This window comes from Hyperolius riggenbachi, chromosome 3, assembly GCF_040937935.1.
Source record: "Hyperolius riggenbachi isolate aHypRig1 chromosome 3, aHypRig1.pri, whole genome shotgun sequence".
Lineage (NCBI taxonomy): Eukaryota > Metazoa > Chordata > Amphibia > Anura > Hyperoliidae > Hyperolius > Hyperolius riggenbachi.
The window spans coordinates 436,141,627-436,165,970 of record NC_090648.1 but is presented as its reverse complement, the minus strand read 5'-3'; the positions used below and the strand labels follow the sequence as shown (position 1 = coordinate 436,165,970).

The 24,344-nt window shown below is 45.0% G+C and overlaps 1 protein-coding gene across 1 annotated transcript in view; it reads right to left on the bottom strand.

Annotated features, from left to right (window-relative positions):
- IQSEC3 (IQ motif and Sec7 domain ArfGEF 3) overlaps positions 1-24,344 on the bottom strand; it is a 218,977-nt gene that overhangs the window by 111,179 nt on the left and 83,454 nt on the right. The window contains exon 2 of the mRNA XM_068277664.1: positions 12,663-12,731. Coding sequence (XP_068133765.1) covers positions 12,663-12,731 — 69 coding nt within the window. The remainder of the gene's footprint in view (positions 1-12,662; positions 12,732-24,344) is intronic.

The following is a 24,344-nucleotide window of genomic DNA, read 5'->3' as shown; positions in this document are numbered from 1 at the left end:
GATGATTTCATCATAGAAGAAAAGCGAGCGGCCAAAATGAATTTGAAGCAGGGTATAAATCAATTAGGTAGAACAATGTACACAAATTCTGCATACCAATGTACATGCGGCAGCAAGCAGATGGTCCGCGGGGAAATAGATGAAAAAAAACATTTGCATTGTTTGGCAGGAAAAAATTCAGTTTACAGGAAATTAAATAAAAAGAGTGTTTGAGATGAGGAAAGGCAGCCGGCGGTATAGCGATTCACAAACTGTTACACGATGCTGAGATTTCCATTTAGATGCAAAGACGTATGGATGTAATTAAGATCGTCGAATAACGTCAATTGAAGTTTTGCTTGAAATAAAGCTGTGTACTCACATCAGATGGAAGTCATTGAAAGCGAATGATGAACGACTGATCGACTGGGCTAGGGTGCTGGAATATATATGTTTTCTTTGAATATTTATTAATTTGGGCACCAGGTGAGACATGATACTGACAATAGGCTCTTAAAGAGACTCTGTAACAACATTTTGAGCTTTATTTCTTCCTATGCCTGTTCTAATGTGTTCTGGCTTACTGCAGCCTTTCCTAGTTGCACAGTGGCTGTATTATCTCTGTTATATGATCTAATCTTCTCTCCTCTGTCTGGTCTGTCGGGCTCAGGCAGTCAGGCTGGAATGTGCTGTGCTGCTTGTGATTGGATAGAAGCTATACACACCGTTTCCAGGCCCCCTGCACACTCTGTATGACTCGCACACTGAGCTACTCTCAGCCTATCAATTGCTATGTCTTTTGTTTATAGACACTGCCTAAAACTGGCAATTACAAGCCAGGATTGTAGCAGGGAGTGGCAGAAACAGCTCAGAGGGGCCCAGGAGAACATAATGAATAGAATGGTATGCTTTTTATTGTAAGAATTTTAGAGTACAGATTCTCTTTAACGATATTCTACTATTGATTTTAAAGTAGTACTTTTTTCAGGGTTTATGCTGCTCCTAACCATTAATCACCTTTCTAGTGCATAACTCTCACCTCTCATCAAGGTATGCCCCTCCCCTAATGTTTAATCCTTCCTAATGCCAACCCTAACCTGCTCACCTGATGTAGATCTCTTCCTGCCATCAAAATGTAGTGTTTCCTTATACCTAATCCTAACACCTAACCCTAACCTCCTTACTCTAAGGGTGCCCGTACTTCACTCGATTTTGTGAGCCAATTGACCTCTTGATCTGACCATTTACAGGGCCACACAATCGATCTTTCGATCAGTTTCAGGACAAAATCGGTTGAAAGGATCGACTGGGCATGCAGGAAAATTTTGGTACCAAGGGCTCGATCGGGTGCATGGTCATTACCGCCGCGTTAAAAATCTAGGGTTAGGGCTCATTTCCACATTCAACCCAGCAACCGAGCGTGAGTGCGACTCTGCGTTGCGCGTGCTTCCTCCAGAGGCTGCTCTTGCTATCGCATTTGCCAAAATGCGTGCAACCATGCTCTGTGATTCAGTGGTGAATCGCAGCACATGCACGGAAACATCATAGTGCAGTTTATGCACCCTGTCCCTGAGATCACGTTTCCATAAGTGTGGCTAAAAGCATATGGAAATGAGCCCTTAAACCACTCCAGAATTCTGGTTCCAAAGACACATGGATGCTCATGAATACCCCCAACTCCAATGCTTTCTCCCACAGCAAAATGATTCCCTTAAAGGGAATGTGAAATGAAAATAAAGTTATGAGATAGTAAACTGTATAGGACAGCTAATAAATAGAACATTAGTAACAAAGGTACGAGTCTCATATTGTTTCCAGTACAGGAAGAGTTAAGAAACTTCAGTTATCTATGCAAAAAGCTTCTCTGAGCTCTCCGACCGAATTTGGTCAGCTGCATTGCTGTTTTCTGAAGCACTTATACATCAAGAATCAGTGAAAGACCACTTCAGATAAGATAAGAGAAATTCACTTGTTCTGCTATGTTTCAGGCTGGTTTCACAGTTGGACGTTACAGGCGCATGTTAGAGCAGCCTGTAACGCAGCCCACCGCACAGTAATGAAAAATCAATGGGCTGTTCACAGGCGTACGTACGAAAAGGGCGTCGGGAAAAAAGGGCGCGTGGTATAAACGATAAATGGAAAATATCGTTTATAGAAATATTGTGTAGAATTTCGTTTATAAATAGTGTTTTAAGAATTTATAAATCACTAAATAATGTTTATGAGATCGGCAATTCTTAAAACGTTAATCTTCCCTATTTGTGAAGTGAAACTTATATTTACGTTTATTAAAAACCCTCCCTGTACCTATCCCTAACCCCTAGACCCCCTGTTGGTGCCTAAACCTAAGACCCCCCTGTTGGTGCCTAAACCTAAGACCCCCCAGTTGGTGCCTAAACCTAAGACCCCCCAGTTGGTGCCTAAACCTAAGACCCCCCTGTTGGTGCCTAAACCTAAGACCCCCCAGTTGGTGCCTAAACCTAAGACCCCCCTGTTGGTGCCTAAACCTAAGACCCCCCTGTTGGTGCCTAAACCTAAGACCCCCCTGTTGGTGCCTAAACCTAAGACCCCCCTGTTGGTGCCTAAACCTAAGACCCCCCAGTTGGTGCCTAAACCTAAGACCCCCCTGTTGGTGCCTAAACCTAAAACCCCCTATGGATAATAATGTTTTACACACATTAATAAATAAAAAATGTAAAGAAAAAAATGTAAATTATTTTTTTGGGTGGATAATAATGTTTTAGAAATGTTTTAGAAATAGTGATTTAGTATCTTCATAAACGTTATTCGTCACGGGCTCATTTTGTAAACTTAAATCATCACAAACATAGTTATAAATCCTTAAAAATCTCCGGGCGCCGTTATAAATCCTTAAAAATCTCCGGCGCCGTTTTTTCCCTGTTCAGCGCCCATTAAACGATATTTATAATGGAAGTGAATGGGGCGCCCTTTTTGTCCACTTGTCTCATGCGCCCAAATCTACTGCTTCCTGTTCACAGTGCCCACGTTGCGTTACATTGTAACGCTGCACATTCTGGGAAAGTGCAGCATGCTGTGCGTTATACTGGGCTTTAGCTGCATTAGACTGCTTGCACATGCTCAGTGACTAGCCACATGGCTAATTAATATTCACTGCACTGTGGTGATGTAACCTGGACTCATAGGGCTCAATTCAGTAAACCGTGCTAAGTGTTAGCACGCCTGTGAAAAGCCCTATATCATGCCTAAAGTTAGTTTAGGCATGATACATTCACATCTAAAGACTTTAGGCATGATAACTAGGGTGCTAACTGGGTTAGCACCCTTTACTAAATTCACATCGCGCGCACAGTCCCGCACGCAAAACTTTGCGCGCGCACCGCAAAAACAGCGCACACGATGCGCCTATAAGGTCGCATTGGGTGCGACCTTAATGTTGCACCATGTGACGTTAAAGTCGCACGCAATGCGACCTTATAGGCGCATCAACGCACCGTTTTCGTCGCACCGCGATGCGACATTTCGCGCACACCGCGCTGTGGGCACGCAAAGTTTTCAGTGTGGGACTTTGCGCGTGATGTAAATTTAGTAAACGGTGCTGACCCAGTTAGCACCCTAGTTATCACGCCCAAAGTCTTTAGGCGTGCTAACTGGGTTAGCACCGTTTACTGAATCAAGCCCATAGTGTTGTCTGGATCATGAATGAAACTTTCATTTGATCCGGATCTTCTTTGTGAGTCGAATCATCCGGATCATCACAATGAACGATGCGGTTCACAGTGGATGTCTGTCTGGAAGATACAGGAACATACAGAATGTACAGTGCAGGGAAAGTCCTGTCCTGCTAGTCATTTCACCCCCAGTGTGCTTCCCTAGTAAAATGATTCAAATGATTCGGTTCAAAGATCCGGATTTTTTCAATGATCCGATTCAAATCATCTGAATCCTTGAAAAGATCCGGACTTCCCATCACTATCCTAGAGCGGCTGTTCTATCAGTATAAATATAACGAAAACAGCGCACCAAGAGCTGCATAACGCGGCTCAATCTGACCTCCACCTTCAACACCACCATGCGTTGCGTTAGGGGCATGTTATGCGATCTTAACGTCCCCTAAAACGCAACGTCTTGGTATGAAAGAGGCCGCATAGTTTAAAATGAGTGTAATTTGTAAACTACAAATATTAGAGAATGATGCAATAATATAAAAAAAAACATTCTATATATCTGAAAATAAAAATATGAGACTCTTTTCTTTGCTACTAATGTTCTATTAATTATCCGTACTACACATACAATTCATTATAAAGTAAGGGTTTGGGGTTTTTTTCGCTTCAGGGTCACTTTAAATAGTTCAGCCTTCCATCTTTTAATGCCTAAATATAGTGCTTGTCAGAGTGCATCAATTAGCTCCTTATTGGTACTAGATTGGGGATTTCTTTCCCCAGCACAGAGCAGATCACTTGACCCAGTCCACCTCCTCCAACTTCTGAGATAGATTAAATCTTTGCGGTCAGCACTACAGCCACAGTTCTTCCCTGCTCAGTGAGAAAGCATTAAACCCTTTCCACGCCCTCCCGAGTGTGTTTATAGAAGCTGTTTATACCTCCCCCTACCATGTCCTGCCTGAGCCAAGAAAACATTTCTCAGTTCCCTTTTTATAAAACCATTTCATCGAAGCCCTGAGGATGGTGCGGTAAGGCTAAATGCTTTATTACACACTGAGCAGGAAGGAGCTTGATAGGAAATGGACATGACACCCTGCAAAGCTGCAGTGCTGGCAACAAAGAGTTAATCTCAGCAATATAGGGAGAAAATGGACCGAGTCAGGTGATGAGCTTCATGTTTACAGTTAAAGACTATCACAGCATGCCACACACTGGGAGGAGCATAACACAAATGTAAAACTAAAAATGTTCACAGACTGCTTAGCCATTGTACCCCTTCCTCACACCCATCCATGTCCCCCTTTTCCCCTTGCTTTGGCAATGCCTGTATGAATCTTGGTATACTTGATTTGATTCTATCTGTGGCCCTCTCCAAACTCCTGCTTGAATTCCTTATGTGGGTAACTAGGGGATGGGGGGGAGGAGTTCGGATAGCTCACCAACTACTGTTCAGTCTAACCACACAGATTCTGACATTAGCAAAAAAAAGACAGTTTCACAAGTTCAGCAAGTCAAGTAATAAAAATAAATAATGCAAAATTGGTTTACATGCATTACAAAAAACGTTATGCATTAAAAAACGCCAGCCTGAACTAGAGTTAAAAGCGGGATGTTTTATACTGAACCATTGTTCTTTATTTTAATACATCTGAGCCAATCTGCTTTGCTTCATTTCTTGGGAGAGCACAATAAGCACCCAATATCCTCTCTAACAATATGTAGCAATGCATCGATCAAGTCTCTCTACTGCATTATAGAAGCTGTTACTTTCCCACTGGATAAAAGACACTGAGGCTGAGGCTCAGGCTGAGAAGAAGAGGATTAACAATTCATACTGTATATTTTGCGTAGGTTTTGCAGTTCGCTGTAAAATGGCGTGGCTAGACTTGTAGCCGATTCCTCCGAGGAATCATATCTTGGATGAAGGATCCTTCTATAAACAACAAGTTTCCCTATTGAAAACATCATCCATTAGAAACATTCCAGCTACACATCAATTCTACTGGGGATGTCTGTTTGCAAAATCTGAATTTGATTAAAAGAATATTTTACGTTAACTATGAATACAGATAGGAGCATATCAAGGGATGCCTGAACCTCCAGCAAGTCAAATTATGCTTGGTACCCCTCTGCAGATTTCACCCCTCCAGAAGTGGCCAGGCACAAAGATGCCCCCCCCCCCCCCCCCCCAGTATTTAATAATATCACCTCTTCCTGCCAGCAGCAACTCACACTATGCTGCATACCCGGCTCCTGGTCATGTGACATGGAGAGCCGTGTGGAGGGATCAGGTAAATAAAGTCACATAGCTCAACAGGCGGGTGGGAGAAGGAGTGTGCCCCCACAGCCCCCACCATCATGGGGCTATTGTTACTCCCCTGCCTACTAGAGATGTCGCGAACCTCCATTTTCGGTTCGCGAACTTCCGCAGAAGGTTCGGTTCGCGGAAAAATTCGCGAACCGCAATAGACTTCAATGGGGAGGCGAACTTTGAAAAATAGAAAAAATTATGCTGGCCACAAAAGTGATGGAAAAGATGTTTCAAGGGGTCTAACACCCGGAGGGGGGCATGGCGGAGTGGGATACATGCCAAAAGTCCCGGGGAAAAATCTGGATGTAACGCAAAGCAGCGTTTTAAGGGCAGAAATCACATTGAATGCTAAATTGCAGGCCTAACGTGCTTTCAAACATCTTGCATGTGTATACATCAATCAGGGAGTGTAATTAGAGTACTGCTTCACACTGACGCACCAAACTCACTGTGTAACGCACCGCAAACGCAGGGTGGCCTCCTGAGCACGTCCCAGTGGCTGCAGCTCTTGAGCGCTTTGAGTCCAACAGGAGAAAAGCGCTATATAAATGTTCGGATTATTATTATTATCTGGATGACACTTATATTAGCAAAAAATCTCTCTAGCTCCTCCTGATTGTATGTTCTAACATTGTCAGTCAAGAGTCTGAAGAAGGCTTACCATCTAAAAGCTTACTGATTTTCTTAGCCAATAAACTAGAGCTTTTATTTTACAGACAGGAATAATCCTGATTTAAAACAAACTTACTGTCTGTAAAATACAAGCTCTAGTCTTCAGCAATGCTTAGCTACTAAAATAAGGAATTACACATACAATGTTTCTCTCCCTCCTGCCTCTTCTCCATCCACTTGACTGTACAGTGTGATACAGAGGCTGGGGGCTGGAATGATTTGTCTGTGATCTGTCCACACAGGAGCAGCTCAGTAGCAAGTAAGGATTAAAGCATGCCAGCAAACTAGCCAAGTACATCTGTAGGTAACTTTTTTCTTCAATAATAGCACCATTATTTGGACAATCTGCTCTGCTCAATTGCTCAAAGAGTTCTGTTTGTGATGTTTACATTTGGTTCCTATCATTTACTAAGTTGGACTTAATTTTATCACCTGAGTTAGGCAAAACGTATCTAAAGCTTGCCATACAAATACTGATTTTGATCACCCAAATGGACCCCTTTAGCCAGCCATCATTCCCCCTTTGTGCCTCCCCAAAAATTTGAAGCTGGAGCCACCAATGCTCCTACATATGAAGCTACCTTTCTTCCATGTTCAGCAACCCCCTTACACAGAAGGCACCCAAGGCCCGGGCCTTTGTGAGCTTTCCAGAAATCTGGCCCTGATTTCATTGCTACAACTTGACTCACCCCAACCTTTTTTATGCGACTTTAACAAGGAACTTATGCAGTGCCAGTTACTTTTGCCTGCGTTTGAGGATTTCACAGAAATGTGACACTGTAAAATCTCTGCACTCAGATTAAATACAGTTACGGATAAGTACAATCCTGCCTTGTCAAAGGGAGAAGAAGCGTTGGCTTGGTGATGATGTGACGCTGCTGACGCATGTATACTTTCTTTGTTTTTATATCAAGTCATTGCTTACATATCAAGTCAAAATTTTATAAACAGTTTTTACTTTTTTTTTGCTCTTAAAGGACTGCTGTCGTGAAAAATGTAAAATTTAAAATACATGTAAACACATACAAATGAGAAGTACATTTCTTCCAGAGTAATATGAGGCATAAATTACTTTTCTCCTATGTTGCTGTCACTTACAGTAGGTAGTAGAAATCTGACATTACTGACAGGTTTTGGGATAGTCCATCTCTCTATAGGGGATTCTCAGCATGGTCTTTATTCTTTATAAAGACATTCCCTGTAAAGGATTTATACAGTGATGCAGGCCGGCTTCCCTGGTCGCTACACACTTTTTTGGCAGTTGGACAGAGCAACCACCATTCACTAAGTGCTTTTCAAAATAAAGAAAACCATGAGAATCCCTTATGGGTAGATGGGCTAGTCCAAAACCTGTCGGTTCAGTCAGATTTCTACAACTTACTGTAAGTGACAGCAACATAGGAGAAAAGTAATTTATGCCTCATATTACTCTGGAAGAAATGTACTTCTCATTTGAATGTGTTTGCGTGTATTTTAAATTTTATGATTTTCATGACAGTGGTCCTTTAAACCAAGTTACTCTCAATCCAAGGTTTTACTGTTCTCTGTTTCCACAACACAGAGCCGAAATTGTTCAGTAACTTCAAATAGTCGTTTTAGTAAGATAAGCAACTAAAATAAGCAATACAACCCACATCATTATTGGCTTTGCCCTTTAAAAAAAACAAACAAAACGGCAGTCTATATGTGTAATTTTCTGCACACTACCCCCAGGCTTAGTTCTCCCCCGGAGGTCTCTCTCCTGCTAGATGATGACTTTTCAGAGGCACTCAGTGCTCTCCTGGCTTCAGCATTCGCCGCTGAGCTCTCCTCTGCCAGGTGTTTGTGGGAAGCTCTCCAGAGAATGCTTAATGCCTCCTTACTGGAGTTTTTTTCCAGGTTAATTACATGATAGTGCAAGCAAAAATCTAGTTTAATTTCATGCAGAGGAAACCTGCAGAAACAGCGAACCATTAACCCCCTGCACGCAAATCAAAGTCAAGGCTACAGAATATGTGCAGCGCAGGGGTTGTTTATAAGGTAAAACTAAAGGCTCAGCACCCCCATCCTGCGATTCTCTGTTCCTTGTATTTTCTATATACAGTATTTCCTTTTGTCTCTTAGTCTCTAGCATCTCCTGCACCTTCTCTATTTCTCTTCTGTCTCCACCAGGAGATCCTGCATCCATCTGTACTCTGTCTCTTTCATCCCCTGCACTCACCCCACCTCATACACACTATCTCTCTTCTCCACACCTTTTTTCCCTTCTGTCTATGCTTCATCTCCTGCACTCTCTAATCTGCCTATGTCACCTCCAACATTCTCGCTTCTGTGTCCTCCACTTCCTGCACTGTCTCCATTGTTTCTAAGTCTGCTTCCACTTCCTGCACTCTCTACATCCTTCCTAAGCCTGCTTCCATTCCCTGTACTCTCTCCATCTGATTTTGTTTCCTCTACTAGACCCTCTCCAACTCCCCTCTGTCTCCTCTACCTCACCTTTCCACTTCTTCCTTGTCTCCTTCCAAACCTGCATTCCCTCATCTCTTTTGTCCCCTTTACCTGCAGTTTCTCTCTCTCTTCTGTCCCCTCCACCTCATGCACAGTCTTCAGTTTACGCTATCTCCTTCATGCCATTCATTTCTCCTATATCTCCTGCATGTCCCTCATCTCTCCTATATCTCCTGCATGCCCTTCATCTCTCCCATATCTCCTGCATGCCCCACATCTCTCCTATATCTCCTGCATGCTCCTCTTCATCTCTCCAATATCTCCTGCATGCTCTTCATCCTTCATATATCTCCTGCATGCCCCTCATCTCTCCTATATCTCCTGCATGCCCTTCATCTCTCCTATATCTCCTGCAAGCCCATCATCTCTCCTATATCTCCTGCATGCCCCTAATCTCTCCTATATCTCCTTCATGCTCTTCATCTCTCCTATATCTCCTTCATGCTCTTCATCTCTCCTATATTTCCTTCATGCTCTTCATCTCTCCTATATTTCCTGCATGCCCCTCATCTCCGGCATGCCATTCATCTCGCCTATATCTCCTGCATGCCCTTCATCTCTCCTATATCTCCTTCATGCTCTTCATCTCTCCTATATCTCCTGCATGCCCCTCATCTCTCCTATATCTCCTGCATGCCCCTCATCTCTCCTATATCTCCTGCATGCCCCTCATCTCTCCTATATCTCCTGCATGCCCTTCATCTCTCCTATATCTCCTGCATGTCCCTCATCTCTCATATATCTCCTGCATGCCCTTCATCTCTCCTATATCTCCTTCATGCTCTTCATCTCTCCTATATCTCCTGCATGCCCCTCATCTCTCCTATATCTCCTGCAAGCCCATCATCTCTCCTATATCTCCTGCATGCTGCTCATCTTTCCTCTAACCCTTTCTCCCCCTGCATGCCCTTCATCTCTCCTATATCTCCTGCATGCCCCTCATCTCTCCTATATCTCCTGCATGCCCTTCATCTCTCCTATATCTCCTGCACGCCATTCATCTCTCCTATATCTCCTGCACGCCCTTCATCTCTCCTATATCTCCTGCACGCCCTTCATCTCTCCTATATCTCCTGCATGCCCTTCATCTCTTCTATATCTCCTGCATGTTGCTCATCTTTCCTCTAACCCTTTCTCCCCCTGCATGCCCTTCATCTCTCCTATATCTCCTTCATGCTCTTCATCTCTCCTATATCTCCTGCATGCCCCTCATCTCTCCTATATCTCCTGCATGCCCTTCATCTCTTCTATATCTCATGCACGCCCTTCATCTCTCCTATATCTCCTGCACGCCATTCATCTCTCCTATATCTCCTGCATGCCCCTCATCTCTCCTATATCTCCTGCACGCCCTTCATCTCTTCTATATCTCCTGCACGCCCTTCATCTCTCCTATATCTCCTGCACGCCCTTCATCTCTCCTATATCTCCTGCACGCCCTTCATCTCTTCTATATCTCCTGCACGCCCTTCATCTCGCCTATATCTCCTGCATGCCCCTCATCTCTCCTATATCTCCTGCACGTTCTTCATCTCTCCTATATCTCCTGCATGCCCTTCATCTCGCCTATATCTCCTGCATGCCCCACATCTCTACTATATCTCCTGCATGCCCCACATCTCTCCTATATCTCCTGCATGCTCTTCATCTCGCCTATATCTCCTGCATGCCCCTCATCTCTCCTATATCTCCTGCATGCTCTTCATCTCTTCTATATCTCCTGCATGCCCTTCATCTCTTCTATATCTCCTGCAAGCCCCTCATCTCTCCTATATCTCCTGCACGCCCTTCATCTCGCCTATATCTCCTGCATGCCCCTCATCTCTCCTATATCTCCTGCATGCTCCTCATCTCTCCTATATCTCCTGCATGCTCTTCATCTCGCCTATATCTCCTTCATGCTCTTCATCTCTCCTATATCTCCTGCATGCCCCTCATCTCTCCTATATCTACTGCATGCCCCTCATCTCTCCTATATCTCCTGCATGCCCCTCATCTCTCCTATATCTCCTGCATGCTCTTCATCTCGCCTATATCTCCTGCACGTTCTTGATCTCTCCTACATCTCTTCCAACCTCTGCAGTTTCTCCACATCTCCTTCAAATCCTTCCACCTCAGCTCTCTCCATTCCTCCTCCGCCACTTCATTCTTTTATGTCTCCCCCGCTCTTTTGCTTCGGGTTATTATAAGACAATTTCAGAGTGAAGCAAAAAAATGTACTAGACACTTGTGAAACAAAATGACATAATGCTCAGTTCCATCCAGGGCTTACTAAAGCTGAAAAAACGGAATTGCTATGGAATGTCTTTGCATTATGCACATAAGATAAAGGAAAAGCTTGGTGGTTCCTTTATGGCTACAAAAGCAACAGCAACCCAAAGCTCCCACCAAGAGCCATTAAAGGACAACTGTAACAAGAGGGATATGGAGGCTGCCATATTTATTTCCTTTTAAACAATACCAGTTGCCTGGCTATCCTGTTGATCCTCTGCCTCTAATCCTTATAGCTATAGACCCCGAACAAGCATGCAGCAGATCAGGTGTTTCTGACATTACTGTCAGATATGACGAGGTTAGCCGCATGCTTGCTTCTGGTGTGATTCAGACACTACTGCAGTCAAATAGATCAACAGGGCTGCCAGGCAACAGGTATTGTTTAAAACGGGTCTCAAACTCAATTTACCTGGGGCCCGCAGGAGGCAAAGTCAGGATGAGGCTGAACCGCATAAGGGATTTCACAAAAAAAAAGTCAATCAGCAGCACCCGCTGCATTGATTTTTATTTCAAAATCAAATTATTTTGCCTATTTTACCTTATAGTTCGCTTCAGTGCTTTCATTACAAGTAATCCGCCGTGTCCCCGCCGCAAAACGAGGGCTGCAGAGCCCCCAAATCTCCCAGGGGCAATCCGACTGCATTTCCTGGAAGGGGCAGAGCTTTCATCTTCAGCTCTGCCCCTCCTGACGTCAATCGCGGCGCATCGCTGCCTCTCCCCGCCCCTCTCTGTGAAGGTAGAGTGAGATGGGCGGGCAGAGGCGGCGATGCGCCGCGATTGACGTCAGGAGGGGCAGAGCTGAAGCTGAAACCTCTGCCCCTTCCAGGAAATGCCGGCGGATTCTCCCCCCGGGCGATTTGGGGGTTCTGCAGCCCTCGTTTAGCGGCGGGGATGCGACGGATTACTTGGGAGCACTGAAGCGAACTATAAGGAAGCTTTTGCCAGCGCGGGCCACAAAATATTGTATCGAGGGCCGCAAATGGCCCGCGGGCCGCGAGTTTGAGACCGCTGGTTTAAAAGGATATAAATATGGCAGCCCCTTTATCCATTTTGTTACAGTTGTCCTTTAAGGTCGCCCATTTAGATGGAAACTCACATGATACTTTTGCCCTGCTTGGCTTGGAGAGATCTTTCTACAGTAAACCTCTATTGAGGAACACACTTTTGAGTCTCATACTATTAGAAAAGTAACATATGAGGTCCTAGAGCTGTTTTTACTCATCCCAGGAAATTAAACACAGCAAGGTTAAGCATTTCTGTACATTGCATTTCAGTCAAGCTGGAGGTCTTACCTGGGTGGGGATGGCTTCTGTTCCGCATCAGCAACAGGGCAGCAGAACTGGTGCAAAACTGTCTCATTCCTGAAAACACAGAATATTCCTATAAATACCACTTACAATATTAGTCTTCCCACAATTCCACACCCAATAACACCACTCTATGGGCCTGATTCACAAAGGTCTTCTGTTAAATTATCTTGCCTTATTTATTAATTCACAATCAGGGGCGTAGCTATAGAGCTATGGGCCCCGGTGCGAGCTTTACATTGCCTCCCCCCCCCCCCCCCCCCCCAAGCACTCTATAGGTAACACTTGATATGGTGCAACAAAACCAGCCAAAGTCCTCCACAGTATTAGAGGTTCAAGAAGGGCATGGGGAACAGTTTGTTAATTAGTATTACTATTATAGAAGTGATTATTACCACCACAGGACCAATAAACAGCTAATACTTTGGTTGAAGAAGGGCCCCATGGGGCCTGTTTGGCCCAAGGGCCCCGATGTGGTCGCTACCTCTACAACCCCAATTGCTATACCACTGCTCACAATTTACCTCTCCTTAAATGACAACTCATGATTTACCTCTCCTTATCTAACTTAACTCATGGTTTAGCTGAGCTCTCCCTATCTAACTTAACTCATGGTTTAGCTCTCTTTGACGCAACTAGTGGTTTAGCTCTCTTTATTTGACATAACTCATGATTTAGCTCTCCTTATTTGACATAACTCATGGTATAGCTCTCCTTATTTGACATAACTCATGGTATAGCTCTCCTTATTTAGCATAACTCATGATTTAGCTCTCCTTATTTTACATAACTCGTGGTATAGCTCTCCTTATTTGACATAACGCATGGTATAGCTCTCCTTATTTGACATAACTCATGGTATAGCTCTCCTTATTTGATATAACTCATGATTTAGCTCTCCTTATTTGATATAACTCATGATTTAGCTCTCCTTATTTGAGATAACTCATGGTATAGCTCTCCTTATTTGACATAACGCATGATTTAGCTCTCCTTATTTGACATAACTCATGGTTTAGCTTTAGCTCTCCTTATCTATTTATCTCATGAATTATCTCTCCTTATTTGTTTATCTCATGCATTAGCACTCCTTACAGTTAAGGTGAAAAATAAGTAACCTTTGTGAATCAACCCCTATTTCTTTCACTATCAAACTCTCCTTTCCTGATATACTCTGTGGTGTTGGAGGACTCTTTTTCTTCCTCTAATTCTCCTCTCCTGATACTGTCTAAGTTACTGGAGGACCCTTGCCTTCTGATATATTATACCCTGCTATGGATGTATTCTATGCTGCTAAAGGACTCTGCTCCTTCCATTATCTGTCTTCTCCTGATATACACTCTGCTGCTGGAGGACTCTCCCCTCCTCCATTACCTATGAGCTTGTAAATGCAAAATGCTAGCGCTTAGTGCTAGCATTTTGCTCTGGTGATTTTACCGCGATTAGCACGGTAAAATCACTGTACACTCTTGTGATCAGTACTTTAAGCACTGTATCGCGACCGCTCCAGAACTGTGGGAAAATGCTACATGCAACGCGTTTTGCGATTGCCGCTAATCGTAAGTTGCCTGCGACCAGCGGCAATTGCTGCAGTGCTGCCATATAGTTTGTATCTTGCTAGCACTTTAAAAAGTATCAGCGCTTCGGCGATTAGCGGGAATCACCCGCTAATCGCCCGAGTGAGAACAGACCCTTACTCTCCTCTCCTGATATAATCTTTGCTGCTGGGGGACTCTGCTATTTCTGCTGTCCAACTTCCTTGTCTTTAAATACTCTGTGCTGCTGGAGGATCCCTCCAGTATCTAACTGTCCTCTCCTGATATATTCTGTGCAGCTGGAGGACTCTACTTCTTCCGCTATCTAACTCTCTTCTTCTGATATGCTATGTGCTATTGGAGGACTCTCATTCCTCAATCAAACTCTATGCTCCTGATATACTCTGTGCTGCTGGAAGACTATTTTCCTTCTTCTAACTCTCCTCTCCCTCTCCTGATACTGTCTATGTTACTGAAGGACCCTGGTCTTCGGATATATTACACCCTTCTCTGTATGTATTCTATGCAGCTAGAGAACTCTGCTACTTCCATTATCTAACTGGTTTCTCCTGATTTACTCTGTACTGCTGGAGGACTCTCCCTCCACTACCTTACTCTCCTCTCCTGAAATAATATTTGCTGCCAGAGGACTCTCTCCTGGTATATTCCATAATGCTGGAAGTCTCTGCTCATTCTACTATCTAACCCTCCAATCCTGATATACTCTGTGCTGCTGGAGGACTCTGCTCATTCTACTATCTAACCCTCCAATCCTGATATACTCTGTGCTGCTGGAGGACTCCGCTCCTTCCACTATCTAACCCTCCACTCCTGATATACTCTGTGCTGCTGGAGGACTCTGCTCCTTCCACTATCGAACCCTCCACTCCTGATATACTCTGTGCTGCTGGAGGACTCTGCTCCTTCCACTATCTAACCCTCCACTCCTGATATACTCTGTGCTGCTGGAGGACTCCGCTCCTTCCACTATCTAACCCTCCACTCCTGATGCACATTGTGCTGCTGGAGGACTCTGCTCCTTCCACTATCTAACCCTCCACTCCTGATATACTCTGTGCTGCTGGAGGACTCTGCTCCTTCCACTATCTAACCCTCCACTCCTGATATACTCTGTGCTGCTGGAGGACTCTGCTCCATTCACTATCTAACCCTCCACTCCTGATATACTCTGTGCTGCTGGAGGACTCTGCTCCTTCCACTATCTAACCCGCCTCTCCTGATATACCCTGTGCTGCTGGAGGATTCTGTTCCTTCCACTCCTGATATACTCTGTGCTGCTGGAGGACTCTGCTCCTTCCACTATCTAACCCTCCACTCCTGATATACTCTGTGCTGCTGGAGGACTCTGCTCCTTCCACTATCTAACCCTCCACTCCTGATATACTCTGTGCTGCTGGAGGACTCTGCTCCTTCCTCTATCTAACCCTCCTCTCCTGATATACTCTGTGCTGCTGGAGGACTCTGCTCCTCCCACTATCTAACCCTCCACTCCTGATATACTCTGTGCTGCTGGAGGACTCTGCTCCTCCCACTATCTAACCCTCCACTCCTGATATACTCTGTGCTGCTGGAGGACTCTGCTCCTTCCACTATCTAACTCTCCAATCCTGATATACTCTGTGCTGCTGGAGGACTCTGCTCCTTCCACTATCTAACCCTCCACTCCTGATATACTCTGTGCTGCTGGAGGACTCTGCTCCTTCCTCTATCTAACCCTCCTCTCCTGATATACTCTGTGCTGCTGGAGGACTCTGCTCCTTCCACTATCTAACCCTCCACTCCTGATATACTCTGTGCTGCTGGAGGACTCTGCTCCTTCCACTATCTAACCCTCCACTCCTGATATACTCTGTGCTGCTGGAGGACTCTGCTCCTTCCAGTATCTAACCCTCCACTCCTGATATACTCTGTGCTTCTGGAGGACTCTGCTCCTCCCACTATCTAACCCTCCACTCCTGATATACTCTGTGCTGCTGGAGGACTCTGCTCCTTCCACTATCTAACCCTCCCCTCCTGATATACTCTGTGCTGCTGGAGGACTCTGCTCCTTCCACTATCTAACCCTCCACTCCTGATATACTCTGTGCTGCTGGAGGACTCTGCTCCTTCTACTATCTAACCCTCCACTCCTGATATACTCTGTGCTGCTGGAGGACTCCTGCTCCTTCCACTATCTAACCCTCCTCTCCTGATATACTCTGTGCTGCTGGAGGACTCTGCTCCTTCCACTATCTAACCCTCCTCTCCTGATATACTCTGTGCTGCTGGAGGACTCCTGCTTCTTCCACTATCTAACCCTCCACTCCTGATACACTCTGTGCTGCTGGAGGATTGTGCTCCTTCCACTGTCTAACCCTTCACTCCTGATATACTCTGTGCTGCTGGAGCACTCTGCTCCTTCCTCTATCTAACCCTCCTCTCCTGATATACTCTGTGCTGCTGGAGGATTGTGCTCCTTCCACTGTCTAACCCTCCACTCCTGATATACTCTGTGCTGCTGGAGGACTCTGCTCATTCTACTATCTAACCCTCCTATCCTGATATACTCTGTGCTGCTGGAGGACTCCGCTCCTTCCACTATCTAACCCTCCCTCCACTCCTGATATACTCTGTGCTGCTGGAGGACTCTGCTCCTTCCACTATCTAACCCGCCTCTCCTGATATACTCTGTGCTGCTGGAGGACTCTGCTCCTTCCACTATCTAACCCTCCACTCCTGATATACTCTGTGCTTCTGGAGGACTCTGCTCCTCCCACTATCTAACCCTCCACTCCTGATATACTCTGTGCTGCTGGAGGACTCTGCTCCTTCCACTATCTAACCCTCCCCTCCTGATATACTCTGTGCTGCTGGAGGACTCTGCTCCTTCCACTATCTAACCCTCCACTCCTGATATACTCTGTGCTGCTGGAGGACTCTGCTCCATTCACTATCTAACCCTCCACTCCTGATATACTCTGTGCTGCTGGAGGACTCTGCTCCTTCCACTATCTAACCCTCCACTCCTGATATACTCTGTGCTGCTGGAGGATTGTGCTCCTTCCACTGTCTAACCCTTCACTCCTGATATACTCTGTGCTGCTGGAGGACTCTGCTCCTTCCACTATCGAACCCTCCACTCCTGATATACTCTGTGCAGTTGGAGGAATTGGCTCCTTCCACTATCTAACCCTCCATTACTGATATACTCTGTGCTGCTGGAGGACTCTGCTCCATCCACTATCTAACCCTCCACTCCTGATATACTCTGTGCTGCTGGAGGACTCTGCTCCTTCCACTATCTAACCCTCCCTCCACTCCTGATATACTCTGTGCTGCTGGAGGACTCTGCTCCTTCCACTATCTAACCCTCCACTCCTGATATACTCTGTGCTGCTGGAGGACTCCGCTCCTTCCACTATCTAACCCTCCACTCCTGATATACTCTGTGCAGTTGGAGGAATTGGCTCCTTACATTATCAAATATTCAACACGTAGCTTTCCTTTTTTTCTGAAGCCACTTTAACCTACCTAAATAATTAAAAACAGTTTAAGTAATAAGTAATTAACAGTGAATTAATTTATACACCACAACATGTACACATTAAACCAGACACACGATTAGACTCTAATTCATTTTACAAGTACAGCATTAATGACCCATTACCAGGGCTATTAATCTACTGGTAATGATGTTCTTATCTGGTGTATTGCTGGAATTCATCCTGACCTGACATGTAGTCAATATATTCATAAGTGTGTGTGTGTGTGTGTTTGTGTGCGTGCGTGCATGTGTGTGCGCCTGTGTATGTGTGCCTGTGTGTGTGTGTTTGTGTGCGTGCATGTGTGTGTGCGCCTGTGTGTTTGTGCGTGCGTGTGTGCGCCTGTGTATGTGTGCCTGTGTGTGTGTTTGTGTGCGTGCGTGTGTGTGTGCGCCTGTGTATGTGTGCCTGTGTGTGTGTGTTTGTGTGTGTGCGCCTGTGTGTGTGTTTGTGCGTGCGTGTGCATGCATGTGTGTGTGTGTGTGCGTGTGTGTGTCTGTGTGTCCTAATAAGAAAAAGAGTAAAATGTCTATTTTTGCTTATTCATAATACTTCATTATCTCTGATCTCCAGATTATTTAGTATAATGTATCCCATATAATGAACCTTCAGTCACTGCGTCCTCCTCTATTCCTGTGTCCGTGCGTTATGGCCGGCGCTCATACGCGGCATGTGGGCGGACTTCAGACAGCGGAGCAGGACAGGCGCAGGGGGACGGGTGTGCTGTGCGTGGCAGTATGCATGCGCAGCTGTGTGCACTAGCGTTCGTGCTCACACATTGTGGATGTGCAGCTCGCTGGCTCAGACAACAGGAAAAATAGGGATCAAAACGCAGCATTTGCCCAAACAACAGTACCAACCCATTTAGTTGAATGGGCGGCGCATAAACGACCAGCGCCGCGCCCTTCATTTACTGCCCAGCAAGCAACCATGTAAACCAGCCCTTAGTAATCAGATTTATCAAATGAAAAAAGGTTAAAGCACTCATATCACCCATTAGAAAAAGTAGTTATCCCTTAAACATAATGCTCATTTGTGCTCAGCAGCAACAACCGCAATGAAAGGGTTACAGTTGTAGTAACCAGAGATTGGTCTTTAGCAATTTTGAGTTACATTTCTCTGCAGAGTTGCTTTAGCTCAACATTAAAGAGAACCCGAGGTGGGTTTGAAGAATGTTATCTGCATACAGAGGCTGGATCTGCCTATACAGCCCAGCCTCTGTTGCTATCCCAAACCCCACTAAGGTCCCCCTTCACTCTGCAATCCCTCATAAATCACAGCCGTGCTGTGAGGCTGTGTTTACATCTGTAGTGTCAGTCTCAGCTGCTCCTCCGCCTCCTGCATAGCTCCGGTCCCTGCCCCTGTCCCTTCCCTCCAATCAGCAGGGAGGGAAGGGATGCAGGCGGGGACTGGAGTTCTGCAGGAGGCGGGGAGAGCAGCAGACTGACACTATAGAGATAAACACAGCCAGCTCTGACAAGCTGTTTGTCAGCAGCATGGCTGTGATTTATGAGGGATTGCAGAGTGCAGGGGGACCTTAGGGGGGTTTGGGATAGCAACAGAGGCTGGGCTGTATAGGCAGATTCAGCCTCTGTATGCAGATAAAATTCTTCAAACCCACCTCGGGTTCTCTTTAATAGGCTTTTTAACTCTGAACTGCCCAAGTCAAACCCTGCCACAACATCTCGATGGGGCTCAAGTCAGGACTTTGACACTACATCAATCATCACTTCTGTCTTCGCATCTCGGTCTACTTCCACAATGGTCAGCTGGCTGACCAGTACCTGTCTGTCCTTCTGGATCTGGTAATCCCGCAGGACTGTAGCCCTGTCATTCTCCAAGGTTTACTGTGCATAATGCAAAGCCAAGAGAAAATGGGCAGAACATCTGCTGTTATATACGGCAATGCAGTGCCCTCATAAGTCACGGTATTCTGGTAACATAAGGAGCCCCTCACCCTCCCATCCATCTTTTAATCAGGTTTTCCTGCGGGAACAATATTATGCATGTTCAAGAACTGACAGTTTCCATTAATTCTAGATTTATTGGTAGAATGTGACCTTTAGGGAAAAAAACAAGCGGTTTCTACAGGCCCTCGAGTTCTAACTCTTCAGCATCACTGACCCATCCCACTCTCTGTCCTGACCGCTCATTACTGACGACATTGCCGTCATCCTCTTCTCCCATCATCCTCCTCTTCCATCCGCCCTACCTGTATTTACTGATCAAATGCCTGTTATGGTGGCCATACACAATACACAACCAATCTCAGATGATCCTATTAATAAAACTGTTTGTTTTCCTTAAAACAATACAAATCTATAGTTAAAAAAAAATAAAAAAAAATAGATTGCTACATACTGAATAATAAGTATCTGTACACTCCATCAGTCTCACCCAGTCATTCTGTCAGGACCGATCAACAAAAAGATTGTTACAATACTTCAAATCAGTCATTTGAAGATTAAATTGTCATTACGCTTCATTTGACCTCAGTTGATTGGATCTTCTAATCTAATACATAACAACAATCAATTGCTTCTACAGATTGCCCTGTGTGTCTTATGGCCTGTACATACTTATTGATTGATGTCGCCTGATGGGAATCGGGTCCCCATCCCTCAGCCAAGGGTGTACAGCTGCTGACGACGAGTTCTGTTGCTATGCGGGGAGTGGAGGCCTGACGGAGCGGCGCTGATATGACATCACACGGTGAGCGGGGTGAGAGACGCCAACAAAGGTATCGGCTGTTGCTTGAGCAAACTGATCTGCCTGGCATTTCCCTTGCAGGGTGGTGGTCAGGGGCGACTGTACACGCGCTGGATTATCGGCTGAGGTGGTTGTTATTGGCTGAGTACGGTCATCCTTGGGACACGCCTGATTTGGGCATCACCATAGACCATAATCATACCCCCCAACTTTTTGAGGTGAGAAAGAGGGAGATGAGAAAGAGGGACACTTAAGCCACACCCCTGCCACACCCCTGATCACGCTCCCGTCACACATACCACAAAGATTTCATAAGAAAAATATGTTTTATCATTCAAACCACACTGGTCCTTTGTATCCTGGTTCATTTTCCTTCACATTAACACTTTAAAATTAGTAATATATCAATTTAAAGGATGGGAATAAAGTTTAGAGTCAATCCACATTTTTCAGTAGAGAAATATATATATTTACATAGAAAGAGGGACAAAGTCCTTAAAGAGGGACAAATGAGGAGGAAAGTCAGGACAGGGCTCTCAAAGAGGGACTGTCCCTCCAAAAGAGGGACAGTTGGGAGCTAAACATAATGTTAATTACGTCTACAGCAACCTAGTCTGGATTCCATTAAAATTACTGTAATTCGGATGCCGGCAATAGCTGGACTCCGAATTACGCGTCCAAAGGAGGAAATTAGGTAATCAGTAGGGGCCTATATTTCATATATTCCCCGTGATAACCTTCCTAGGACAGGGAGAGACAGCTTCTCCCTATGGCTAAATCATAATAGGCCAGAACATAAGTACGCATTATCGGCCACCTCAACTGCTGTCTTTAAAGGTCTCACGAGGTGAACAAAAAAATGTAGTTTTACTTACCTGGGACTTCTTCCAGCCTCTAGAAGTCATTTGGGTCTCTTGCCGCAGATCTGGTCTTCTCCTGGATCCCGCCGGCAGCCTCTGAAGGATCGGCAAACCCCGGATGGGTCGGCATCTTCTGTGCATGCGCAAACCTGCCCATGTACTACATTTTTTGGGGGTCACCTCATGAGTCCTTTGATCTAGCATGTGTATGGGGCTTTACAATACTGTGTTGGCCACAGAGCGAAGTCTCCTTTTTCTCCACTTGTTTTGCATGTAAATTTGTCAGTTAAAGTATCTGTCAGTGCTAATATTATGGATAATACAGGCCATTCTGTGGGCAGATCTCATCTATTTGGGCCCTGTGGTCATACAGTCACTTCCAATCCATTCTTACTGAGCAGAACATTTCCTGCCGACTGTCAAACATTAACGAAAAGGCCACACAAGGCAAAGCAAGTGTTAGTTGCCCCCGAGGGACGCACGTCCCTCACCAGTCTCCATGCTCTTTCCTCCTTTCCTTCTTCTTTATTTCTGTCTTTTCTCTGATCATTTCGCTCTGTTTATTCCTGATAATACTATTATTATTACTATTCTAAGGTCGTAGTTACCATAGTCCAGTACAGGGGAAACAGGAATGTTTCCTAGGCTGAAATATTGCTCCATTCAGTGGTGAAACTATAGCCCCTGCAACCCCCGAGATGGCGCGAGCGGGTCTATAGGGGCCCACTTTCCCCCTTGTGCAGGGAGCGCTGTTATACTTACCTAGTCCATGCTATATTCAGTCTCCTCTTTCACCAGGCATCTGCACGCTCTATGCTGACATCATCCTTTGGCTCTTGATGCATGTCATGCCTTAAAGAGAATCTGTACTCTAAAATTCTTACAATAAAAAGCTTACCATTCTCTTCATTATGTTCTCCTGGGCCCCTCTGTGCTGTTTCTGCCACTCCCTGCTGCAATCCTGGCTTGTAATTGCCAGTTTTAGACAGTGTTTACAAACAAAAGACATGGCTTCTAACCAGAGTATGATAGGCTGAGAACAGCTCACTGTGTGACTCATGCAGAGCTTGGAGAGGGTGTGTATAGCTTCTGCCAATGACAAGCAGTGCTGCACATTCAACACATTACAGCCTGAGCCCGACAGAGCCGACAGAGGAAAGATGATAAGATTTATTACAGAGACAGTGCAACTAGAAAAGGCTGCAGTAAGACAGACCACATTAGAACAGGCATAGGAACTTATAGGATAGAAGAAAGAAGGCTCAAAATTTTGTTACAGAGTCTCTTTAATGAGCCCCAGGAGGGCAGCATAGGCCGCACAAATGAATGGAGGAAGAGGAAACGCAAAAGCTTCCTGTAGCCTCGCCCTAGCCTAGGCTGTTTATTATGCAAGATCCTCCCCCAAAGCATTCTGGGATACCAGAGATCTTTTCTATTTGCTTTAGAACGCTCAGTAAATGCACATTCCGCAGAGATCACCTGCCAGTACTAGAGATGTCACCCTCTGTGATAAATTTCAGAAAGTAAATCAGAGAGAGGAAAGATTTTACAATGGGCAAACACTGCCGAAATAATCTATAACTAAATATTGAAGAAAAAAAAAATAATGTTATTGACTAATGTTATTCATTATGTTATTTTCACTGTAGTTCATCTTCAGGGCCCTTTTACAGTTGGTGCAGTGTGATTTGGAACAATCATACAACACCGGAGCCAAAAACTTGCAATCCGTGTTATAGTCGTGTTGTGACCCAAGAAGAATAACACTTTTAGTGCACTTCGGGATTGCCGCCGAAGTTGCACAATAACGCACTTCAGCTCCTGTGTGACCCTGAGCACTTCCGTCGCATCGTACCGCAGGCAGTGTGTCATGTTCCATTGACTGTAATGCCCATTGCAATGAGCTGCGGTAGAAAAGGGTAACACGATGCATTGGGGTAAGCGTACAAGAGCCCTTAATCAAAGCGTGCTGCACGACACCACTAGCAAAACAAGTATAAGCGGTAATATGGGTGTCATACATACAGCAAAGTGCCTGCTATACGGAATTCAGGCAAACGGAAGTCTCAACTAACCGGCATGCCTGATGGATAACGGGGACTGTTTTTTGGGGAGGATTTGGGCAGGTTTGGAGGCATTAAAATACTTCCCGAGCCTCCAGCAACGTCTTGTAGCCCCCCTACAGCTCCTAGTGGCTTTCCGCTGTCTGTGAACAGAAACCAGCGTGTCACCTGACCCGATGCGGAGGGTGGGGAGGTTTGTGATCTTTCAGCCAGTTGCTCAAGCAACCGTCAAGCACAAGTATCTGGCATCAGATGATCCCCGCCGGTGCTGGATACCAGGGACTGTGCTGTATGTGGTCTACATTGCTACTACAATAATGCGTCATCATTATTTCATATCACTCAAAATCCAGGCATACATCTGTTTTATAGAATTTGTAAGGCAGAGGTGTGAGAAATAAAATGCCCATCTACTGAAACAAAACTATACCAATTGCAATTCTGTCTTCCTAATACAGAAGGCATCTGAAAGCATTCAGCTTCATATGAGCAAGATGTTATTCTTATAATGCATCTCTTCTAAAGCGAAAGTCAGTATGCCAAATCCAGATCCGGCTAAAGTGGAAATTAGCAAAGTCAAAAATAGAGGATGTTGGTTTTATTCTTGGTAACTTTGCCTAATCAAAGTCTGCTCCAGATCAATGGCAAAACAAATGTGAAAAATAACATAGAAGCCATGTGTCGTACTGTCTACATAAATATTCCCATAATCCATCACTTCAGGACACTCAGCTAACTGGGAAATCATTCCCTGAAAGCCCAGGCACACATTTAGAGACACAACGCCTACAGCATAATAATTGTACAAAAATATGGAAAGCAACTTGCAGGCAATTTTTTTTTCATTTTTTTGTGCTTCTCTGTCCAATAGAAACTCTGAACGCAAGAGACTGAAACTCTCACGCCAGGAAAACACGGCAGTGCAGTACATAAACACTGCTACATACAGTGAATGGGT